The sequence below is a fragment of the Myotis myotis genome, unplaced genomic scaffold, assembly GCF_014108235.1.
Source record: "Myotis myotis isolate mMyoMyo1 unplaced genomic scaffold, mMyoMyo1.p scaffold_m19_p_1, whole genome shotgun sequence".
In the NCBI taxonomy this organism is placed as follows: Eukaryota; Metazoa; Chordata; class Mammalia; order Chiroptera; family Vespertilionidae; genus Myotis; species Myotis myotis.
In genome coordinates, this window is record NW_023416313.1 from 23941451 (window position 1) to 23965440 (window position 23990).

The following is a 23990-nucleotide window of genomic DNA, read 5'->3' on the forward strand; positions in this document are numbered from 1 at the left end:
GAAAACTTCCAATGCGCCTTGGGCACATGGCAAACTCTTGCTGAAATGGAGCGACCCCTCCCCAGCATAACTGCCTGCGGGCTTTTCGGGGCACCTTGGAAAAGACGGGGATCCGGCGCCCCTCCGGCTCTCCCGCGGGGACAGAGCTGGAAAAGCAAAGTTTCCCAAACAGGTGGGAAGCGCAGAGGAGGGGCGCGCCCCGGACGCCCCCTGCGTTCCGGGGCTGGGGCGGGGCCCACGGGGCGGGGCCCACGGGGCGGGGCCAGCCCTGGGCGGGCCGCGGGGCGGGACGGGGCAGCTCGGCCGTGTCCCCCTCCGGCCCGCCCTCCGGTCCGCCCTCCGGCCGCGTCCCCGCCAGCCCTGCCGACGTGGCGGGGCGGGACCGCCGGGCGCTCCCGCGCGCACTCGGCCGCCAGAGCGGTAAGAGCCCCCGGCGCCCTTCCCGGCCCCTTCCCCGGGCGGGCGGGCGGGGACAGCGGGTGGTGGGGAGACCGCGCCGTCGCTCCCGGTCCTGACTCCCGAATCCCGCACGCTGTGTCCCCTTCGGTGGGGACAGGCCACCGGGCGCGGGACCAGGAGGATCCGGGCTGGAGGGTGAAGTCCAGGGAGGCGCGGGTGGCGCGGCCGAGGGCCCTGCGTGGGTGCGGGCGTGTGAGTGTGTGTGTGTGAGTGTGTGTCGCTCGGGTCCACGCTCATGCACACACCCACACGCCCGCACTCCGGCTCTGCACCCTCGGCCGCCGGGGACCTCCGCGGAGCCTGCCGCGAGCTCCGATGCATCCAGTCCCAGCACCAAGCAAGTTTGAGAAAGTTTTCCCAGGGTCCCAGGTCGGAGGCCCAGATGGCCTCGGGGTCTAGGCAGCTGGGGGCGCAGAGGGAGTGGTCCCCGGCAAGGCAGGGGCCTCCTTCTTGGGGTTCGCCTGCCCATGGACTTGGAAAACTGAGTGCAGGCCCTGACTTCCCACCCGAGCTCATCATTCCTTCCCCTGCAGACCCATGCCCTGCCTTCCACCCCAGCCAACATCCTAAACTGACACCACCTGGACTCACAGCCCTTGGGTTGAGTCCGACTCCCTAGCCCAACCCCACCCATCCACCCACCCACTCTTACTCGCCTTCTCCCTGGAATGTGGTGGGTATTTCCTCTCAAATCAGGCACCTGAACTTCATTGCCTTTTCCTAGAGTAGGAAGACATCTCTATAGGCTGTGAGGGCTCTGAGTATGCCCTGCTGATCCCATCAGTTACCAACCTAAACATCTTGAGGGATACCAACAGGTGGCTTTTAAAATCCATTTCTCTTGAACTCCAGAACGCCTCAGGCAACCCGCAGACCTGAGGGTCAGAACGGCTTTTCTCCTTGCTGCCCTCTTTTCTTCCTGGGGGCCCCTTTCCCACCTCATTTATATCCATCCTGTACTCTCTCCTTCCTTTCCCCCATCAAAATCTGAGCTGAGGAAAGAATGACACACTCTTTACATTGCGAGCTTTAAGCAAAAGCATGAACCTTTCAGGGTGGAATTTGAGGCGCAAGCGAGCCAGTGCAGAAAGAATTTGAGGGTGGGAGGGGGGCCTTGCTGAATCTCAGCGATTCAGTCCATATAAGTAGTCATTTATTTATAAGACTAGCTTAAAGCAAGCATTGTTTCTCTTACATCAGTGCCAGACAATATATGCAAGTTGGGTGAATATTTGAGGGTAATAAACCAAGCCAGGTGCTTGTTGGTCACAGCCCCAGAGGAGACTGTGACATAGAAACAAATACTCCATTAAGTGCAATAGAAGCATCACATAAAAGTATTGCAGAAATATAGAAGAGGCAGCAATTTAATTCTTCAGAAGGAGCAGGGCACATTAAGGAAAATTTCGGAGTGAAAAGTGACATTAGGCATTGAGAAACAAACCGGAGTTGGAGGCAGGGCAGAGGAGCCAGCATAAGCAAAGGCAGCGAGGTGGGACGGTTTACGAGCTGTGTGGGCTCCTCTGATGGAAAGTCTGGTGAGGCAGGAGTCAGGGTGTGTTGAGAGCTGCAGGAGGCAGAGAGCGAGAGAGAGAGGGATTGGAGCTGGGCTATGAGGGGCCACTGATGCTGTGCAAAGGTGCTTCTAAGCAAGAAAACAAATAGTTCCCTTCTATGTTTCAGAAAAATACCTGGCAGACACATGGGGCCAGGCATGTGTCCTTGTCCATAGGCACTCTTACAAACTGATTAGGAACCTCTCTTCTAGAGTTGTTGTTCCTGGTCCTTTACTGACCTGCACTTTTTAAAACCGTGTTACCAAATTCTTGTTTTGCCAAATGAAGCCATATGTAAAAAGATATCCATCCACTACATCGCTGTTTCATCAAAATGAAAGACAGTACAATCCCAAGGAAAGCTAAACTTGGAAAATGAAGGCAGTCCTTTATATTTAATAAATTTAGATTGATGAAAAACTGGCTACCTTGTCCTCATTTTTCTCTGTCATCAGTCTGGTGTTGGAGAACAAAGTATTCGGATCTTTGTGTCCAGCCTTACTTTACAGAGGAGGAAGTGAGGAAGCCCAACAGAAGTGAGTGAGTGATGCCCACCAAGGGACGGAGGGACAGAGCACAGCTCTCTCCACCTCAGAATCCCATCCCTCCCACCCTCACTAGTCCTTCATGTAGCCTCTGGGCCCAGTCACTCCGATGTCCATCCTGACTATGTAGATTCATTTCTGATGCTGGACATTTGCATATACTCTTATCCCATCATGCCTAAAACCACATCAAAGACATTTCACAGGTCCTCCCTTGCACGAGGTCAGTCTAGTTCACCTCTCCCTTAATTGAGATGCTGTTTTACATCATCATTTAAGTAGTTCGTGTTAGCTGAATTCATTTCCTGGACCTTCACTGACCAGGAATAAGATATAAATGCATTAGTCATTTTCTGAAGGATAGTAATCACGTCTTCTCTTTTAAAGTTATTTTTGGAACTATGGTGCTGCTGCCCCACTACATAGCATCGTTCTGGGAGCATTTTAGGTAATGATTGCATTTACGCATGAAAAAACTAACTTAGTCCCAGCTCACAAAGGCTTCTTTATATGCCCCTTCCTCTCCTTGGAGTTTACTGAAGAAGCCTCCTTGTTTCTGTGGGTTGAGTCTCCCCGGCATCAAAGCCGTGATGTAGCTGCCGTGATCAATGTTCCTAACCATAAATCAGGAGAGATTCTGAAGCCGAACTGCCTATGGGCACCCGGCAGGGATGAGACTGTCCCGGGAAACAGTGTGTGCATCACGGCTGTGGTCCGGGTGGACGCCAACAGTAACTGCTCAGAAACAGCTGTGTATCCAGAATACACAATTTCTGATGATTTCAGACAAAAGGGCAAAGTTTTAAAAAATGATTGCGTCTCTCCTGTCATAAGGACACCCAGAGTAAAGGTCTACCAAAACAAACAAAAAAGATCTCTCTTGTGTTAGTTTTTGTTTAGGGGGAGATGTAGACCTGTAACAGGTAGAAGTAAAGAGATTAGAGATGTGTACAATTGGAAGTTAAAGTAGGACTGAATATTATAGTGCCCATTTTTACTATATAAACAGATGTAAAAATATAGTCCTTCTTAAATTGATAAGTTGTCCATAAACATTTTTAATAGTATCAGTTCAAATACTCATCTTCTTGGGTATTTCTGAAGGAATGGTCTTGTGTTGCTGGTTGAATGCAGAGCAGGTGCAGAGAAGAGAGATTTTGTTGCAGCAATATTTCCAGAATTGAGGTGAGCTGACCTAAGGCAATTTGGCCATTAGAGATGAGTGAGGGCTGTAGGTTTCCTCCCTTGCAAACCTCTCGAAGGAGAGTGAAGTTCTCAGAAAGAGTTCTGCCGCCCACTCGCACGGATACTACCCACTGGGTTCAGTTATACAGCTTGTTCCGGGAGCTTGAGGTCCTAGCTCTGTCCTTTTGGGCCTCTGGGAGGACTCAGGTAACCTCTTCAGCTTCAGTTGTTGTCTTCTCCCAAAATCAGCTAGAAGAACTAGAAAAATTCTACTCCACAGGGCAGTCAGTAAGCTGCTGGGCTCAGTGCAATTGTGTGCCCTGGTAATGGAAGGGCAGCAAGAACCTGTACATTACTTCTTGCCAGTCACCTATCTTAAGCCCCATTGCCATCTCATCAGTGAAAATGATTTCTAATATCCCTTATGCTAATTAGCACACCCTGGAGTACCTACCCGAGAGGGTAAAAGTTGAACCCTCTGAAGAGGTGAACTCAGTTACAGATACTGAAATGCTAACTAAAGACCTCTGGTGAGCAAATTCCTGAATACGGGGCTTCAGATGTTAACCCACCACTGCCAGGGCGTAAATGACAACCCGCACACATGGCATCTGGTATGTGCTGGAGTATTTTAACATTATGAATGGTATCATAACACATTTAGGGCAGAGCACACACGACAAAGTGTTCATAATGCTTTTTATTTGCCCACGAATGTTTATCACAGCCAGGTTTATGTTCCTGCTTATAGGAAAGTGAAATAGTTTGGAGCTTCTTAATAATCCAGGTTAATGATAAGGATTTTCAAATTATCTTACAGAGAAAATAGACAGTGTCTGTGACCAGCTATTGATGAACCAAAACTAGGAATAAAAGTGATGTCTCAACATCATTTACTCATAGACCCATTCTCCTTATGGTCCTGCCCCTAGCACCCAGATGAGGATAGGATAAATTAGGACGGAGAACTCTTTAGGCCATGGCAGTCAAGCAGTGTCCTAGGCCATAAGTCAGCAAACATCTTCTGTAAAGGGCCAGATAATAAATATTTTAGGCTTTGCGACTTTGTGGGCCATATGGTCTCTGTTGCAGCCATTCAACTCTGAGAAGCCGTAGGCAGTACATAAACATATGAGCATGTCTGTGTCCCAATAAAACTTTATTTACCAAAACAGATGGAGGGTGAGATTTAGCCAGCAGGCTCTAGTTTGCCAACTGCCATCCTAAGCCAATCCTGACAGTGTTTTCCCAAAGATCTTATAAGTTTCCAAATGACAGTGGCTTTTCAAGTAGCCTCCCTCAATCCCCTCCCCACCCCCACCCCTCCCCTATGAACCGCAGTAACTACCCTTCTCTGTACAGCGGCCTTGTATCATTCTTTACTGTTTCAACTAGACATTGGTCATACTTATTGACAGACCATCTCCAACCTTGATTATCCTGGGTAATTGGGGACATCTGGGTGGCATTAAATGAAACACAAAAGTTAAGAGGAAGATCTAGTGTTAATGATAAGACAACAAGTTTCCTTTTGTCCAGGAAGAGATGTCCAACTGGCCATTAGAGCTACTTATCCAGGGGTAGACTCTCTTTATAACAGCATATTAATATATAACACTATATATTACATATATACACTGAGTGGCCAGATTATTATGACCGGCCAGATTACTATGACCACCCCATCAGTACTTCATTGACACTTCCAAAAATACTGAATATTGAAAACTTCCTAAGCAAATACTCTCAAGGTTTTATTATTATTATTTGCATAACTAATTCACTTCATTGTACTGTTGGGGTGGTCATAATAATCTGGGCGGTCATAATAATCTGGCCACTCAGTGTATATTCTTAGTAATTAAGGTGTAATTTGTATACCATAAAATTCACATACTATAAAATTCACTATACATATATATATATATTATATATCATTGATTTCAGAGAGTAAGGCAGAGGGAGATAGAAACATCAATGATGCGAATCATTGATCGGCTGCCTCCTGCACGCCCCCTCCTGGGGATCAAGCCCACAACCCAGGCATGTCCCCTTGACTAAAATCGAACCTGGAACCCTTCAGTCCACAGGCTGACGTTCTATTCACTGAGCCAGACTGACCAGGGCACAGAATTCACTCGTTTAAAGTGTATACAGTTCAGTGGTTTTTAGGATATCCACACAATTGTACAGCCATTACCACTATCTAATTTTAAAACATGTTCATCACCCAAGAAAGAAATCTGTACTCATTAGCAGTCACTCCTCATTCCCTTTCCCTTCAGCCTCTGGAAACCACTAATTTACTTTCTGTCTCCATGGACTGGAGGTAGACATTTGAGATTCATGACATGCAAGTGGTGTGATAAACAGAAAGGCATGTGCTTCACCAAGGGGGAGAATGTAGCAGGAAAAGGAATTAGCCAGACTACTGCTCTTTGAGGGGATGTGAGGGTTGGGGATATGAGTTCTTTCTAAGTCTACATCACCAGGTGGCCAGTATGTAAACTAGCTTCTCACATCCCATGGTTTTAGCAGCAACCTGAGATTTGACCAATTGGTAAACACCACGGTCAACAAAAATACCCATTGATTTGCCTGAGACTTGGCTTCTTGTGTAATGAGAACACTGTCTTCGTTTTAGCCAAAAAAAAAAAAATTATCATTTAACCTACTTTCTAGATCTGTGCTATCCAATAAGGTAGCCACTAGCCATATAGGCCTATGTAAAATTAAAATTTTAATTATTTAAAATGAAATAAAATTTAAAATGTACTAAATAAAATTAACATTTTTAATATGGCAGTGCCCAGATTTCACATGCTCAGTAGCCACATGTGGCTATTAGCTACCACACTGGATGGTGCAGATATAAAACAGTTTCATCATCAGAGAAAGTTGTACTGAACAGCGAGGTTCTACATGATATCTACATGAGAATGAGTTTTCTGCTTCTCGGGTGGTTTTGTAATGGCTACATTCCTCTTTGGCTTAATACACCACTTCTTTGCTTCCCATTTTATCCTCATGCATCCCTGTTTAAATTATTATTCAGAGCACAGGCCTTCATCAGCTGGTACCCAACAAAGCATACTTATGTGCATGTATGTCTCTTTCTCAATGTGAATCTCTGATGACATGGCGGAGCTAAATGTCACGTGTTTTTTAATAAGCTCTTAGGTATTTTCTATGCTAATTCTCATTGCGACAAATATAATTAACCAAGTCTTACTACATAAATAATTTCCCAGATTCAAATAATACTTCTAGTTACCATATGTATATGGGTGCAAAGCAAGCAAGAGATCCATGAAAGGTTAAAGATAGCACTGTAGGTTTTATTAGTTTCCTATTGCTGCTGTAACACATTACAACAACCTAGTGGCTTATAACAACACAAATGTATTCTCTTACAGTTCTGGAGGTCAGAAGTCTAAAATGAGTTTCACTGGGCTAATGTCAAAGTGTTGGTAGGGCTGGTTTCTTCTAGAGTCTCTGAGAGGAGAAGGGTCTCCTTGACTTTTTCAGCTTCTAGTAGTCACCTGTATTCCTTGGCTTATGGCCCCCTCCTTTGCCTTCAAAGTGCATCACTCCAATCAATCTCTGTTTCTGTCATCACACCACCTTTTCCTCTTGATAGTCAAATCTCCTCTGCCTCTCTTTACTAAGGATACTTAGGACTTCATTTAGGACCCGCCCAGATAATCCAAGATAATCTCCCCATTTTAAGATCCTTAATTTGATCATATCTTCAAAGTCCCTTTTGCCATGTAAGATAATATTCACAGATTCCAGGAATTAGGATATCTTCGGGATATGTGTTCAGTCCACCCCAAGATTACATAAAGTTTATTATTGATTTACCCCAGCAGACTTAATTTAATCATTTAGGGCTTTGAATTAAAGTTCAACAATTCATATTAAAACAGAAAGTTTTTGTTTGTAATTATGTTGGCAGATAATAAGATGTCTGATGATGCTGGTGACACTGTAGCCCCTGGAGACAAAGCAGAAATTACCGAGATGTCCAATAGTGATTCTTTACCCAAAGATGCAGAGGTGCACTGTGATTCAGCTATGATTTCAAATGAGCCAATGCTGGCTGACCCCAGAGGAGATGCATGTGAAAATGCAGCAGTTCAGGGTGAGGAGATTGCTGACACTGGGCACACTGACCAGCCCGAAGACACCAGTGCCATGGATCCGCCCCCCAATGGAGAAGTGACTGAGGAGGTGCTTGCCCAATGCATTGATGCCGTCAGCCTTGAGGCAGAACTTGGACCTGAAATACCCCTGAAAGAACAGAATAATCCGGTAGGAGTGGTTCATTCGGTTTAGTTCAACCTAAATTCTTACTGATACCTACCATGGGCACGGATTTGTGCCAAGCTCTGTGGGAGGGGGTTGGGATTCAGAATAATCTATGATGTAACCTTATGAGCATAGCTGGTCATTATAATATTTGCATTTTGATAATTGTGTTAATAATAATAACAGCCACTAATAATTGGATACATCCTGTGTGCTGGGCACTCTGCTAGCCACTTTATATGTTATATAATTCACTCCATACAAAAGTTGTTTGCGGCTCTAAGCTAGATAGTATTAACCTCAATTTGTAGACAAGGCAACCAGGCATAGAGATTTTAAACAACCCAGTAAGATACTAAGCTATGCAGTAGTAAAATGGAAAATATTGTAATATTGAACATAATGAGTCCAAATTATTAAGGAGCCTGATTTCACCCTAAACGAGTCAATGTTTCTTTAATAGAACTTAAATTTTAATGCACATTTACAAATCCACTAGGGCGATCTTAGACATTCAGACCACTCTTTTATCATCCTATACCTTCCACCTTCCAGGGGACCAGAGGCAGGCATGTTCCCTGCCCCTTTCCTTCAGCACCTGCATCTGTCTCTTTGTGGGGAAAAGATAGACCACTGTCTCCCGTTTGCTACCTTGTGACACATCAACACAACCATGGAGCTGGGTTTTGTTGGTATTTCCATCTCCATCCATGTGGGGACTGGTGGGGATGGGAGGCACCCAGCATGAAAGGAGGAGGTGGGCTGCTCTCCTCCTATCCTCCCTTCCAGAGTGATGGTACAGGATGGGGGGATGGGGGCCTTCCCTCAGCCACGCCCCAGCCCTGCTCATCCTGCACTGTCACTCACATCATCTCCAAGGGACTAGGCTGCACGCCCTGTGGGAGGGGAACTAAACAGGGAGCCAGGGGGCCTGGGCTTTCCTCCTCCAACCTGTCATCAAGTCTGTTAATTTGGGCAAGACACCTAATTTCTCTGTGCCTCACTTTTTTCCTCTATAAAATGAAAGGTTTACACATGAAGATATCCTTCTGACTAATGTTTTATGATTCTTTTATTCAAAATCAACTTCCGTTTTGATTTTTTCAATTACAGTTCACATTCAGTAGTATTTTGTATTGCTTTCAGGTGTACAGGGTAGTGGGTTAGACAATCATACACTTTACAAAGTGCTCCTCCCCCCACCCCACCCCCCAATATTATCAGTACCCACCTGGCACCCAACATAGTTATTACAATATTACTGAGTATATTTTCTAGGCCGTACTTTACATCCCCATGACTATTCTGGAGCTACCAAGCTGTACTTCTCAACCCCTTCACCTTTTTCACCCAGTCCTAGAAAATCTCTTCTTAGTTTCCTTAGAACTGTTCTGAGATGGGCTTTCTCGGAGAGGAGGGTGTTTTCCAAGACAAGATGTTTAAACAAAACCAAACAATTATCTTGTAAGGATGTCAGCTGGGAGTTGGATCAGATATGGTCAACATAAATGCACACTTTTGTTTCTGAGTTCAGAGAGTTCTCAGACCCTTTGAATTCACCCTGGGCCCCATAAGGGCTTAAGAACTCACAGACTAGAGGTTCTGTGACCGTAGCTGAACATTTCAACCAATGGGGGAGCTTTAAAAAAATACTGATGCCAGGGTCTGGGCTAGTCTGGGTTCTCCAGAGAAACAGAACCAACAGGATACATATTTATAATTCCTCTACCTATAAATACCTATATGCCTGACTCTGGAACCCCTTTTCCCCCCATGCTATCTTTCTATTGTGGGGAGCATTGGTTCCTAATTTTTATTATAAGTGCTACTGTTAATAAATACCTTTGTTGATTAGGAAAAATATATCTTAGCCACAACATCCTGAGATGACTTAAAGAAACTACATAAGTTCTACCTAGTCAAAATATATGTTCCTGATGCCTAGGTTATTCATTCAATTTCTGACTTCTAATAATTCATGATTGTTAATAAAGATAGCACAATAAAAAGTCAGTATGCTCCTATACATCTGCCTTCTTAAATTTTTTGAGCAAATTGAATGGATCCTGCTTTTGAAAGCACTTTATAAATCTCCTTGATGCTGCAAGAATGAGCCAGTAGGCAGCTAGATGCCTCCCTCCTGCGTCTGCACAACACTGTTAGCTTTCAGGGACTTTGTTAAAGGTGAGCATTTCCTCATAATGAACTATCACACGAGTATTTGGATGGAAGTGCAAATATTGGCCACAGAGTTGGGACCTTGGCTCTGGATGTATACGTGGCATTGCCCTCAGGAGCTCGGGTAGAACCAAGCTGTGGGAGGCACACCTGTGAGTATGTTTGCTCTAAGAAAGGCAGAAAGCTGATAGGGCTGGTTGGAAAGGGTATCCCTTTCACGCGGGTCATGTTTAAACTCTTCTAGGTAGTTACAACTTTAATCTTTTTTTAAGAATTACCAGAAAAGAGGATTCTACTATCGCTTTTGGTAACCTATTCTTTTAAGTTAATATTAGAAGTCAGTTTTGTGCCTCATCTTCAAGCATTGTTCATTTGTTCTATTTTATTTGCTCTTTGCTGGACACTTATAGGAAGTCCTCTCACAGTGATGAAAACAACTGTGGGATTTTTTGTTTTTGTTTTTTTGGTTTTTATTCTTGCTTTATTTTTATTTTTTTTTGACTTAACTCCCTTCACTTATTTTATTTTTTCTTTATTGATTAAGGTATTACATATGTATCCTTATCGCCCCATTGCCCCACCACCACCACTCATGCCCTCACCCCCTGGTGTCTGTGTCCATTGGTTGGGCTTACATGCATGCATACAAGTCCTTTGGTTGATCTCTCCCCCTTACCCCCACTCTCCCCTACCTTCCCTCTGAGGTTTGACAGTCTGATCAATGCTTCTTTTCTCTGGATCTATTTTTGTTCATCAGTTTATTTTGTTCATTATATTCCACAAATGAGTGAGAGAAAGAAAACAAATGTTTTTCTGATCCACAAGAGGATGAACTCTACAAAAAATCTTGCATCATAAGTTCATTTACAAGTTGATTGTTTGGATCATGAACACAGGCCCCCCGAGGAATGGCAGGTCCTATAGAAAAACAGCCAAATTCAAAAGCCTATTTGATCCCAGGTATAGCTGAGCCTGAAAGCATCTCATCACCCTATTTTAAAATCTTCTATGGAAAAATGTCTGCTAAAAAAAACAACAACCTGGTAGAATAGCCTATGAGACAGTATTATAAACCAATATCTTCTAGGACACACTGCATTTTGTAATGATGTGCTTAAATGTGTATATCTTTCTCTAAGTGGCTTGTATCTGCAGTTACTTTGGGTATGAGGTCCCTTAAAATCCTTTGCATCATTAGCTTCACCTTTGCCTGAGTCAGCAGGGTGGCCATAACTCAGCAGGGAGGGTGGCGTGACCAGGAGGGACCTAGAAAAGAGGAAGAGGCCAGTGGTTCTGCCAGCTCCTCAGCTGGCACCTCTGCTTTGAAGGATCACACCATTCACAGCTTATGCTCTCACAGAAGCTATCTCATCTTTGGTGTTCCTTCTCTTTCTCATCCATTCTTATGTACAGACTAGAAGCCATTGAATTGGTGCTTCCTGCAGGAATCCACTCTACAGCATCCATGAGACATATTGGACTAGATTCTCCAAGGCCTCTATCAGTCCCATGACACCATGTATTTTGCCCAGGAATCTGAGTGGTGAAACTATCTTCAGGATGCCTACAGTCTAGGTGGGGAAGGCAATGTGGTATAAAGCAATTACAGCATGTCCTATAGTGCTAGATAGGACAGGCACGAGGGAAGAATGAGATGGGGCACTTAAATGAGTCTTAAGGAGTCAGGAAAGTTTTTAGCCTCAGTTCAGAGATGGTTGTCTTCGATGCTAATCAGGAGTGACATTTATTCCCAGAGATCTTGTAGGACCTTACTATATACTAGTCCATCGCCCCCCAAAAGATCCTATCTATATCAAATGTCCCTAAACTCTTAACACCAAGAAATGTGACCCAGAGTGAAGAATGCCATCCCTACTGCTCAACACCAATGCATAAGGCTAATTATGAAGGTGAAGAATCCAGAAAGCACTCTCCAAGGAAAACATAGACTACCACCAGATAGTTCTTTCCCTAGAAAAGGAGAAGCAGAATGTTTAAGTCAGAAAATTGCAGTTGAAGGAGACAAAGAAGAGAGAACATAGGCCAAGACATGCTGATAACAGATTTTTGCCTCTTTAATGAGTAGAGTTTGCTCCAATTCTGTTTGAGTATTCCCCCTTTTAAGCCTGATCTACACGATGACACTCAGATGCTGGTGCCATTTGGTCAGATAGGGCAGTGCTTCCTAAATTTAGTGGTGTATTGGAATCACCTGGGAAATTTGTTTAAAATTCGGATTCCTGGGCTCTACCCTGAGAGATTCTTATTCAACAGATCACAGTGGAAGCCAAGACTCTATTTTTAATAAGTTCCCCCAGATGATACTCTTGCAGTCTGTGGACCAGTATTTGGGACACAAAAAGAGGTAGTTGTGGGGTGGGGTGAGATTGAGAAGATGGGGAGTTCAGAACATGCTATGGGACATCTAAGTGAAGAGATTTTGTAAGCAGTTGGTGATAATGGTCTGGAGTCCAGGAGAGAGAGAGAGAGAGAGAGTCTGGAGGCCATGAGTACTTGGATACTATTTAAGGAATTGGAATGAGGGAGATTGACCAGCTGTTATTAAAAAAAGAAAAAGAACAGAGACCAAGGACTTGGCCCAGGAAGGCTCCTATTTCTAACACAATTTTGTCATTCACAGTTCTTAGATTCTCTTTGATAGATTGTGATAGACAACTAAGAAGTTGAGGTGTTGAGAATTACCTCTTCTCTCCACAATCTCGCCATCACAGTCAATAAGTGAAATCAAATATCAAATCACATTGTACCACACTGACATTTTTAAATTAAACATCAATTAACAAGAAAGTTAAAAACAGTTTATAAAAACTGTTTCTTTTGTAGGCTTGAGAACATCCTTTTGTTCTGTCCCTTTAGGGGCTCTGACCACCAGCCTGAGTGAAAGGTTCACTCAAGGCAAATGCCTAGCATTCTAGAGGCAGGTTTTTTCCCCTTATCGTTGACATCAGTAAACCAGAATTCCCCAGAGTTCAGAGCTGGATAGAAAACCATTTAGCATAGGGCAACCTCCTTTCTTATATCCTGTTCATGTAAAGGTAGGAAGAAGCTTTAAAATATATTTAATCATCTACAAACCTCAAATACTTTTAATTTCATCATCTAGAACTCCTTTCAGATATTCAGAATGCTAGTTAACAGTTCACCGTGTTTACCAGTTAAAACTCGTTTCTGCACCTCAGTATTCTAATTAGCAAATCATCAAATGTTAATAGAGATTCAGATAATAGAACACACTGGTGTAAGCCAGTGTGTTTTTGTGCATAAAAAGGACTACACAGACTTTTAATTCGGGTTAAGTAATTAGTGTTCAATTTATTACGGTCACAAATTCGAAATTTCACTTCTCCCTAGGCTTTATATTCATCTCACAAATTTTTATTTAGAAATCTAGCAAAATGAACAATCACTTTCAAGGGATTTTTGATTAATGCTTGGTCCTTTTTACCAACTTAAACATATTTAAATATTTTTAAACAGCATGCATACATTTAATATGTTCTATTTCCTTTTAAAGCACCTCATTTACCTACTTAAAGAAAACCTTGCTGAGTGTTTAAGAATAGTTACAAATATATTAAATTAAGTTTATAGAGCAGACCTAAAGACCTCTTAGGTATTATAATAATATGCATAATTTTAGGAAGATTTCAACTTAAAATCAGAAGTCTGATAATTCAATTATTCATTTTAATTGGTTTTCAAAAATTGATGCTCTCATCAGTCAAATTCCTTAAACCTTAGTAGTACAGAAAAGACCAAATATGCACAAAAATATTAATAGCCTGACTTTGATGCTTTCAACCTTTCTGTATTAATTTTAAGTCTTCCCAGAGCTAGATGATCCATACTCACCAAAGAAGAAAATTACCTGGAAATAACTGAAGCCATTTTTCAGCCAATATTTTGACAGAGCTAAAGGCATACAGAGCAATTCCCATGCTCCCAAATGTCACACTGAGTCCACTTTTAGAGAAGCTATGTCATAAGTTACAAAACTTAAAAAGGGCAGCTCTTATCATGCACATCCCTAGACACATGCTATATACAGTACCTGATTCTTGATCTACTCAAGGAAATAGGACAACCAGGTTGATCTATGATCTTAAGACGGGTTCATTTATTTTCTGATTAAATGTTAGAGACCTTCAAATTCTATAGAATCTAAAATTTATACATTTTTTCTGTCTCATGATACCATTGAACTTTTTAGCCTAAAGTAAATAAATGTATTTTCCATTGGAAGATCTTTAAATAAGATACCAGAGATATGCATGTCTTTTCTATTTAAAGACCTTTGAACTTAATGGAATCTTGAATTCTTTCCTATCCTTAGGCCTGCACAATGGTTTTAGACATTTAAATGATCTCCAGTTGAGTTTTGATATTCCTCTTGATCAAGCCAGATCTGAGTTGTAAGAGATGAGGTCATTCCTCTGTAATTGTATGGGGAGGGAGGAGGAAATTCAGAGAGTTGTCATCTAATGGCTTCTGAGTTCTCTGTAAAATAGGATGTAAAGTTGTCTGATAAAGGACGTGGGGGTTACATGGCAAGAGGGTGAGAAAAAAAAGGTTTAAAATAACTATATTTGATCATGGAAGATCTGAGTAGGTCCAATCTGTCTACTTTATAGTCTCAAAAGTTTGGGACATTAAAGCCATTTAAAGTGGAGACAGTACTCATGGTGAGATAGAATTATAATTCATGCTGAACATTTAGTTTATATGGTTTTTGTATTAAACATGCACAGTTAGTAATTTGAGTATTTGCCACTGATAAATATTCTTCACAGCTGATTAGGTCACATCTCAATGTCAAAGGAGCTTTATTAATAAATCAATTGAAGTTGTCACTTATTATACTGCAAAAAGTTCCAAATTTATTTCACAGTTATTTCCATTTGCTAGTCAATTACCAGCTGTCAGAACATATTAAGTATTGTAAATTTGAGTCAGAAGCTGTCACCCTTAAGTGTATTAACTCTCCTTAATCACATAGGTAGTGATTTTTTCCATAAAAGAATGATATTATTCACCAGCTTACATCTATCTTCATGATGGTATAAAATTGCCATTGGCTTCCATTGCCAGAGTGAAGTAAATCAATGTAGACTCCAAAAATGAAAGCTCACAGTCATGAATCATGAGTATTTCCATTCATGTTAACAGGCTTTTCATTGTTTCCAACAGAAAAAATGTCAGCCAGCTTTCAAAGCTTTTTACTTCTTAGTGTTAAAAATGTAGTTTCTTATTATTGTTATTATTAATTATTATTATTATTATTAGTTAACATTTATGAAGTATTTCTTAAGTGCCAGGAACTATGCTCACAGTTTTATATGAATTATTTCTTTTAATCTTCACAATAAACCTCTGAGGCCATTGGTTCTTATACAGAATGTGTTTATACTACCATACCTTGTGTTCTGTAATGAAGTAAACAATGGCTTAAAGGACTTGAGTAACTTGTGGTCCAAAATGGCACAGCCTAGAGTCAAACCCAAGCAATTTAATTCTATATCCTTTTCTCTTGACCAGCAGTGTACACTGGTGGATGGTTTGATATTTACAGGTGAACCAGTTAGGAATGCATTTGGGTGCAAGTAATTAAAATCCAACTTATAGTTGCTTATAAAATAGCAATTTGGGTGTGTTTTTTCTCACTTGACAGAAAGAATGGAGATAGGCAGCTACTCACATTGGGTTAGTAGCTCAGCAGTGGCAGCACCAGTATCTGGAATTCCCTGGACTTTCCCTTATGGCAGCAAAAATGGCTGCTTCTGTTTGAAGCATTATGTCTACATTCAGGGCAGGATAAAGGGAGAGGGAAAGAGCTGGCACTGGCCATAACTTTATAATTCATTATGAAAACAAAGCATTCCCAGTTATATCTCATTAATTTAAAACTGTTTCACATGTTTACTCTTTCTTAAAAAAAAATGTTTGGCCCAGCCTACATAGCTCAGTGGTTGAGCGTCAGCCCATGAGCCAGGAGGTCACGGTTCAATTTCCAGTCAGGGCACATGGCTGGTGTGCGGGCTTGATCCCCAGTGTGGGGCGTGCAGGAGGCAGCCGATCGATGATTCTCTTTTATCATTGATGTTTCTATCTCTCTCCCTCTCCCTTCCTCTCTGAAATAAATAAAAATATTTTTTAAAAAAATGTTTTTACTGATTTTAGAGAGAGAGAGGAAGGGAAAGGGGAGAGAGAGAGAGAACATCAATGAGAGATCGGCTGCCTCCTGCATGTTCCCTCCTGGGGATTGAGCCCACAACCCAGGCATGTGCCCTGACTGGGAATCAAACCAGAGACATCTAGGTGCCTGGGACAACGCTCAACCAACTGAGCCACACCAGTCAGGGCCACACGTCCACTTTTATCTGCAAGAATGGCAGACAGCAGGGGAAGGGAGTTGGAGATGACTGATGGACCAAGCTTGGGTCAAAAGTTATATAATTTACAAACTTTGTAGGACTTTTTCACTTCTTTCTTAACTACTTTCTTTCTTTTTGGAGTGAAAGAACTGTGATTCTCCAAGTCCTAATATGTTCGTGCCTCATTTTTTAGAATGTATCCTATATAATAAAAGGCTAATGTGCACATTTTCCCCTCAACTGGGAGTTCGACCAGGGAGCAGGGCCAGCCAACTGCCTGAGGCCCCTCCCTCTGGCCAGCCCCGCTCCTGATCAGCCCCCACCCTCATCCCGTTCAAGGCTGGCCGGATCCCACCCATGCACGAATTCGTGCACCAGGCCTCTAGTTCCTAGATAATAAGAGAAAGCCATGGTTTCACTAATTGGATCAGAATGCATTGGTTGCAAGTATTGCACACTTAAGAAAACAGATGAATTTTAGTTATTTATTCAACAAATAAATGTATTGAGCACTCATTATATATCATGCACTCTTCTGGGGATACATGAGTGGAGAGGAGGAGAAAATAGAAACACACACGCACAACACACACACACACACAACACACACACACACACACACACACACACACACAATGCAGGAATCTCATGGAACCCAAAGATAGGAATGCAGCAGAACCTCAAAGAGGAAGAGGAACCAGGGCTGAGGCGGTATCAGGAATTTGAATAGATCCTCTGAATATATCTCCTTCACTCTGCTCATGCTGCTTCCTCTGAATTCTTAGCCTGCCAGGTGGATAGAATATGGTCGCCCTACATTCCCCAAGTTTCCATCTTCTATTCAAGCAACCAGTCTCTCTCAGTCCTAATTCAAACACCTAAGCAAGAGGTTTTGATTCCACTGAGCCCACGGACAGGGAGAGATATGGTTGCAGGGGTCATTGTGAGTGGAGTGGACACTTTGAAAGCTGTCTACCTTAAAAGGCTACCTGTTGCTGCTTCGATTTCCAGGCTCACTGATGCTTTTCTAGACACTTTGCCTATCACCTATGGCAAAGCTCCCTCCTGCATGCCCCCAGAGATTTGAAAATTCACTCCACCATGAGAAGAACAGTTGTTCAGTTCTCTACAAATCGCATGAGTCAGAGTTGTTTTGAACTTTTTCCAAACACTCTTGTGCCCCTTTCCCCCCACAGCCCTGTCCAGATGATGGGAGATTTGAGTCTTGGTTAACATCAAACTCCCTTCTTCTCACTTCATGCCAAACCCTCAGAAGCCAACACCACAAGTACTCAGTTTGGTTCCAAAGTACATATTGCAGTGTGGGATGGTATATTCTTTTATGGCCTTTATAAACTGCAAGCCAGTGAGGCACGGTTCTTGGTGATTTAAAAATCAAACAAAAATCTCTTTGCTTCAAACAAATGCATGCTTTTGAATTACTGATCTCATGGCTAATCTGTTTTTCAACAGGCTTTGGATTCCCCTCCACAAGGAGGCGGATGGGCAGGCTGGGGATCCTGGGGCAAATCTCTGCTCTCATCAGCATCTGCCACAGTAGGTAAGCATTAAATCTTGCATTTGAATGGATAAAGTTCAGAAGCCTAAAAGGATATGATAGTTTAGTCATACTGTGTGCGGATACAGTTTAACATTAGCCTAAGATCATCATTTTTAGTGTTCTAAGTGCTTCATATATATTAATGCATTTATTCCTCAAAATAGACCTATAAGAGCATACTCTTATTTTCCCCATTTTCTCCAGCTGAATCACAGAGTTTGAGGCAAAGACCTTGTCCAAAGTGAGGAGTGGCTGGGCTGAGATTTGAACCAAGGAGTATGGCTTTTTATATAAAAAACACTATATTATATTGACTCTTAAAATATAAGATTTGGGCTTTTTAGAATATATTGTTAAAGCTTTGTACACATCATTTCACTTAAATATTTTAAAATGTACAATGAACATACCAAAAGGGATCCACAAATGGTACTTTTGAGGTATCTATAAAAGGCACTTCATCAGCAGAGCACTGAAATACAAATAGAAATAATTATGCAGGTAGGAAGGATATATAATATATATTTAATATATCCCAAAGCTAATAGAGTTACTGTAATTGAGCATTGACCTTACTATCAATAGAGTTACTATAACTGAGCTTTTTGGCTGCCAGTATTTCTCACTGAATGATAAAATAAAACTTAGTTCACCTAGCCCTGGCCAAGTGGCCCAGTTGGTTGGAGTATTGTCCCATGCACCAAAAGGATTCTAGACGGGTTTATATGGGAGGCAAGCGATTGATCTTTCTTTCATTCTCTCTCCCTTCCTTTCTCTCTAAAATCAATAAAAATACATGTCCTTGGGTGAGGATTAATAAGAAAAAAACTTACTTTAGCTAGATAAATTTATTATTTTTTATGGTATTAAATTTTTGAAGCAGTTTCTTCTATTGGCCCTTTGTTGTTGTTGTTAATCCTCACCCCAGGATACTTTTTCCATTGATTTGTAGAGAGAGTGAAAGGGCAGGATGGAGGGGGCAAAGAGAGAGAGAGGGAGAGAGAAACATTGATGTGAGAGAGATACATCCATCAGTTGCCTCCTGCACAGGCCCCAACCTGGTAGGGATGGAACCTGCAACCCACGTACATGCCTTTGACTGAGAATGACCAGAATTTAACCTGAGACCCTTTGGTGTGTGGGCCACTGCTCTAACCATTTAGAAACACTGGCCAGAGAACTATTGGCTCTTATGCAAGGAGAAAATATAATGGACAATGTCGTCATCCGTGCTGGTTTGTCAAAATATTCTTCATGTGTCCTTTCCTTACATCCACTTCTCATGAAAACTGAGGGTATAACATCAACATGCCTAAGATAATTTAGCAAAGGCATTTCATCTAGAAGCTAGAGAGTGAGGAGCAGGACAGGAGAAGTCACAAATAACATAGCTTTCACATCATTCAATTCGGGTGTCTCAGGTATAGTTCACGGCCATGAGCATCTTGAGATGGACCATGATTGGCCCAATCTGTTGTTACTTCTTAAACCAGGAGGGATAGGAAGGTCTGAAGGTCTTTTGCTCTGCTGCAGTGGACCATGGTCACAAGCAATTTAAGGACCAGATATCTAATTTGATAAGATTTAGACTTACCGGAAGAATGGATAGATTATCCCCCCCTAATTCCATGTCTGTCAAATATCACGAGAGCTCCGGCAGGAAGTAGATGGTGTTTAAATGTCAGCCTCTTTGGCGAGAGCTTGGAGAGAGATTTTTCTCTATGCTACTTGTAGGGGACAGGTGTGTGGTGGGCACTATATGCGGAGATGGAAAAATTAGCCAAATTAGAGCAGAGAAACCTGTGTTGTCTGAAGAGGACAGAATCTCTTCGTGAGAGTGAGAACAAGCACCTACAGGCAGCCTGCTTCGGGGAAAACGTTGGAGCTTTTAGTGGTCACAAATGGATCTTGCCACTGGCAGCACTTAGGACTGACATGCTTCCTGAACCAAAACCTACAAGTGTGGAGTCTAGAAGTTTTTGAAAATGGGAGAAGTCATGGAAAAGTAAATAATATGGTCACGGAATTCTACAGCTGTCGTCACTATTAACGTCATTAACAGCAAAGTGTTCTGCGTGCTTCCAGTTATAATGGTGTCAAGAGCTGCCCGGGTTTTATAACAAATTCAGTGCTTTAGAAGGGTCTTTTATGGAGAAAGGATGTACTTTCATGTTAAATATAAGCTCCTTCCACGGTAAATGCAGAAATGTGTGCACACTTCCAGGTGCACCTGCCGGTAACTGCTCTGCCCTAGTTGGTCTGACTCTTTGCTCTTGTTTCTCATTGGTCGACAGCTACACCTCATCCTTTGACTTTGGGCTTCTCTGGGCCCTTACAAGGTTTTCCATCCACCAACTGACAGCTCGCCTGTTGAATTTACCACCTAGCATCTTAGGTATCCTGTTGTAATCTGACCTTCGCACACGTACGGCCTAGTGCAGCCTTGGCCTCAGTAGACTGTGCTGCAAAGTCTCTGGGTTCTGTTACCTAGTTCAAGTATAGCCAGTAGTAGATGATGTGGTTTTACTGCTTAAAAAGCACAGTGTTATTTCTGTGGCGGGTCTCACCCCATGCTGGTAGCCACTCATCTTTTAACTTGATCGGAAGTCAATGTCTTTTATCTGCAGCCTGTGCTTATGTTTGGTGTTGCTCTTGAAGTTTCCCTGTGTCTAAGTTACCGTGAAGATGATAAATGCTGTATCTTATTGATGTTGCAGACACTTAAAGCTTCTGGTGTTTCTCGGCTGGCTCTGTGCAGTAAAAAGAGCCTAGAGCAGTGGTCAGCAAACTCATTAGTCAGCAGAGCCAAATATCAACAGTACAACGATGGAAATTTCTTTTAAGAGCCAAATTTTTTAAACTTAAACTATATAGGTAGGTACATTGTTATTAACTTAATTAGGGTACTCCTAAGGCTTAGGAAGAGCCACACTCAAGGGGCCAAAAAGCCGCATGTGGCTCACAAGCCACAGTTTGCCGACCACGGGTCTAGAGAGATAAGTGCCCTTGAGCCAGCATGATTGCCGTGTCACCTTCCCTCTTCTGGTTGGTGGATATGCTGTTTCTCTGAGATTGTAGGACATTTGCACATTGGCCGATATAATATCCAAATGATGTTCAGTATATCCTCTTGCGTTCATTTCTATTGCTGTGGAACAAATTCCCATAAATTTGGCGACCTTAGAACAACATTGATTAGCTCACAGTTTCTGTGGGGGCAGGACTTTAGGCGCAGGGATAGCTAGGTCTGCTGCTCAGTGTCTTGCCAGGCTGAAATCTAGGTGCCAGCCCACTGCATTCTCACCTGATGCTCAGGGTCATTTTCAGTTGCATAGGGTGTTGACAGAACTTAGTTTCTTGCAATTGTAGGACGGATATCCCCATTTTCTTGCTGGTTCTTAATCAGGGGTCATTCTCAGCTCCTTGAGGCAGCCCTCAGGCCCTTCTTCAAAGCCAGCAGAATAATCTCCCTCATACTTTAAATCTCTCCCTTTAGGAGTCCTTTTAAAGACTCGCCTGATTAGTTCAGGCCCACTGACAATGATTTCTCTTGTGATTAACTCAAATCCGACTGATTAAGGACTTTAATTACATTTGAAAAATCCCTTCATGTTTTCCCTAAACATAACTAATCATGGGAGTGAAAGCCCATTTTATTCACAATCTTGTTCACACTCTAAGGTTGAGAGTCGGGGGACAGGACTGGGGGAGGGGGAAGAAAGTGTTTACATCACCAATTTTAGAAACGGAGTATCTTCTGATGGCTCTGGCTACATGATGGAATTTTGAAAAGTGTTTGAATCTTGGCATTTTTCTCTTGTTTGTACCATCAATAGTCAAAGGGCACATGAGGGAGACCAAAGAAATGTTGAAACATTGATGCTCATGCTAAGAGTCCCTTTGGACAAATTGGAGCTATCTTGTCCATCACCACTGGTCATCACACCCTAATGCATGCAAAAGCAATATAACTGAATACCCCACCGTACGTTGCTCCTAAGGCATATTTCGGAGATTTCTGGTCTGGATGTGCTATCACTTTACAGATAGTAGCTAAAATAATACCCGTGTGTACTTCAAAACTGGATACATATCTTTGTGGGCCTGATAGAGAACTAAAGCAGGTATCGTCAGGGGAGGCTGAAGTGATGGGTTCCAGAGCTGGAAACAGAAAGTGGTAGTGGAAGGGAGTTGAACTCCCAAAAGATAATTAAGGGATCACAAATGTCCCACAAACGGAGAGGTGTCATAGCTGGGCTCAAAGCCTGCAAAAGGGTTGGAATAGGGTCCAGCCATCAGTGAACAAAGACTTTAAAAAGTTATGGGTAACGTCCTGGATTGTGTTCTCTATTGATCTGCTACCTTGGACTTGAGAGAGGCAAGCTAGGCATGCCTTCCATTATGTAGAGGTATACTATCCACCCAGGGCTTTGCAGCATTGATAGTTTATTATCATAAGGCAAAGAAACTTATTGGAGAACAGAGCAGTCAGAGCAGTAGACAAGCTCTTGAAAGTTTTTAAGTTGCCTGTAGAAAGTAAAGAATGAAAATAACCACGTATTCCATTGCAATTGATTTCAACTCAGAAACCTCATGTAACCCCCAGGGCAATTCCAATTGCAGACAGGAGTGCGGAACACATAATCTGTAACAAAACACAGAGCTGTCAATTCAGCACTAGAAACAGAAACCAATACTTCTTTTTCTTTTAATCCTCACCCAAGAACATGCTTTTATTGATTTTAGAGGGGAAAGGAGAGGGAGAGAGAGAGAGAGAAACATCGACGTGAGAATGAAAGATCAATTGGTTACCCCCTGCACATGCCCCAAGAGGGGATCGAACCCGCAATTTGGATATATATATGCCCTGACAGGGAATCAAACCTACAACCTTTCAGTGTAAGGGACAATGCTCCAACTAATGAGCCACCCAGCCAGGGCAAAACCAATACTTCTTACATTGGTTGAAAAACTGATGTCCCAGTAATTAGAACTGTTTAAAGATGGCAGGAGAGGAATTAGAAAATGGAAACATTTAGAAGGTGGTTGTCTCTTGGAAAGAGCACTGTACCAGGAGTCAGAAGACCTGAGCCCGGCCCTGACTGCTATTTACTTGTGATCACAAAGGACTGTCACTAACTAGCTGCACCGTGCATGCCAGCTCTCTGAGACTCAGCTTCCTTATTCGGAAAAGTGGGGGCCAGGGAACTTGACAAATTCTAAGACTCCTTTCAACTTCTGGAATATAATGATTCCATAGTCTATAGCTATATATAGAAGGAGAAAGATGTTTATAAGTACCGTGCTAAGTGGAAAAATACAGAAAATTGATTGACTTTTTGCTACTCTGTATTTTTCTATTTTGCCTGCCTCACTACATTGACCCCAAAGTTAAAGGAAAATGAGAAAAAGCAACCTTCCCAATGTTTATATAAAATCAAGCATTTCTCAGCCAGCAATTATTTTTGGGAAAGGTGGTAACTCTTGCATTAGTTTCACCCACAGCTGCACCGTCATCACATTCTAAGAAGACCCAGGCCTTTGGGCAAGGTCATAAAATGCAATAAAAATGGTTACTATTGAAGATCCAGGCAGAAACCAGAATGGGAAAGGAAAATGTAAAAAAAAAAAAAAAAAAATGATTGTGATGGTAATTTCACAGTGATGTTGTGAGAACCAGATGTGATTTCCCACAAGCCTCTTAGAGACCTGACTAGTTCCTAGAATATACTAAGTTAAGAGCGATAAACCAATAATCAGAATGAAAGTCGACAATGCTGAAACTCATACAAATATGTATACC

General features: G+C 42.3%; 1 protein-coding gene across 3 annotated transcripts in view; it reads left to right on the plus strand.

Moving 5' to 3' along the window:
• The first annotated feature begins 304 nt into the window (after positions 1–304).
• Positions 305–23990, plus strand: part of FAM114A1 (family with sequence similarity 114 member A1) — a 58956-nt gene continuing 35270 nt past the window's right edge. For 2 of the 3 annotated variants that reach the window (XM_036331382.1, XM_036331401.1), the window contains exons 1-3: positions 305–420; positions 7704–8059; positions 18100–18187. In XM_036331382.1, coding sequence (XP_036187275.1) covers positions 7712–8059; positions 18100–18187 — 436 coding nt within the window. In that variant the 5' untranslated portion in view covers positions 305–420; positions 7704–7711. Of the gene's footprint in view, positions 421–2532; positions 2552–7703; positions 8060–18099; positions 18188–23990 lie in introns of those variants that run through there. The other variant, XM_036331392.1, reaches the window with a different exon arrangement.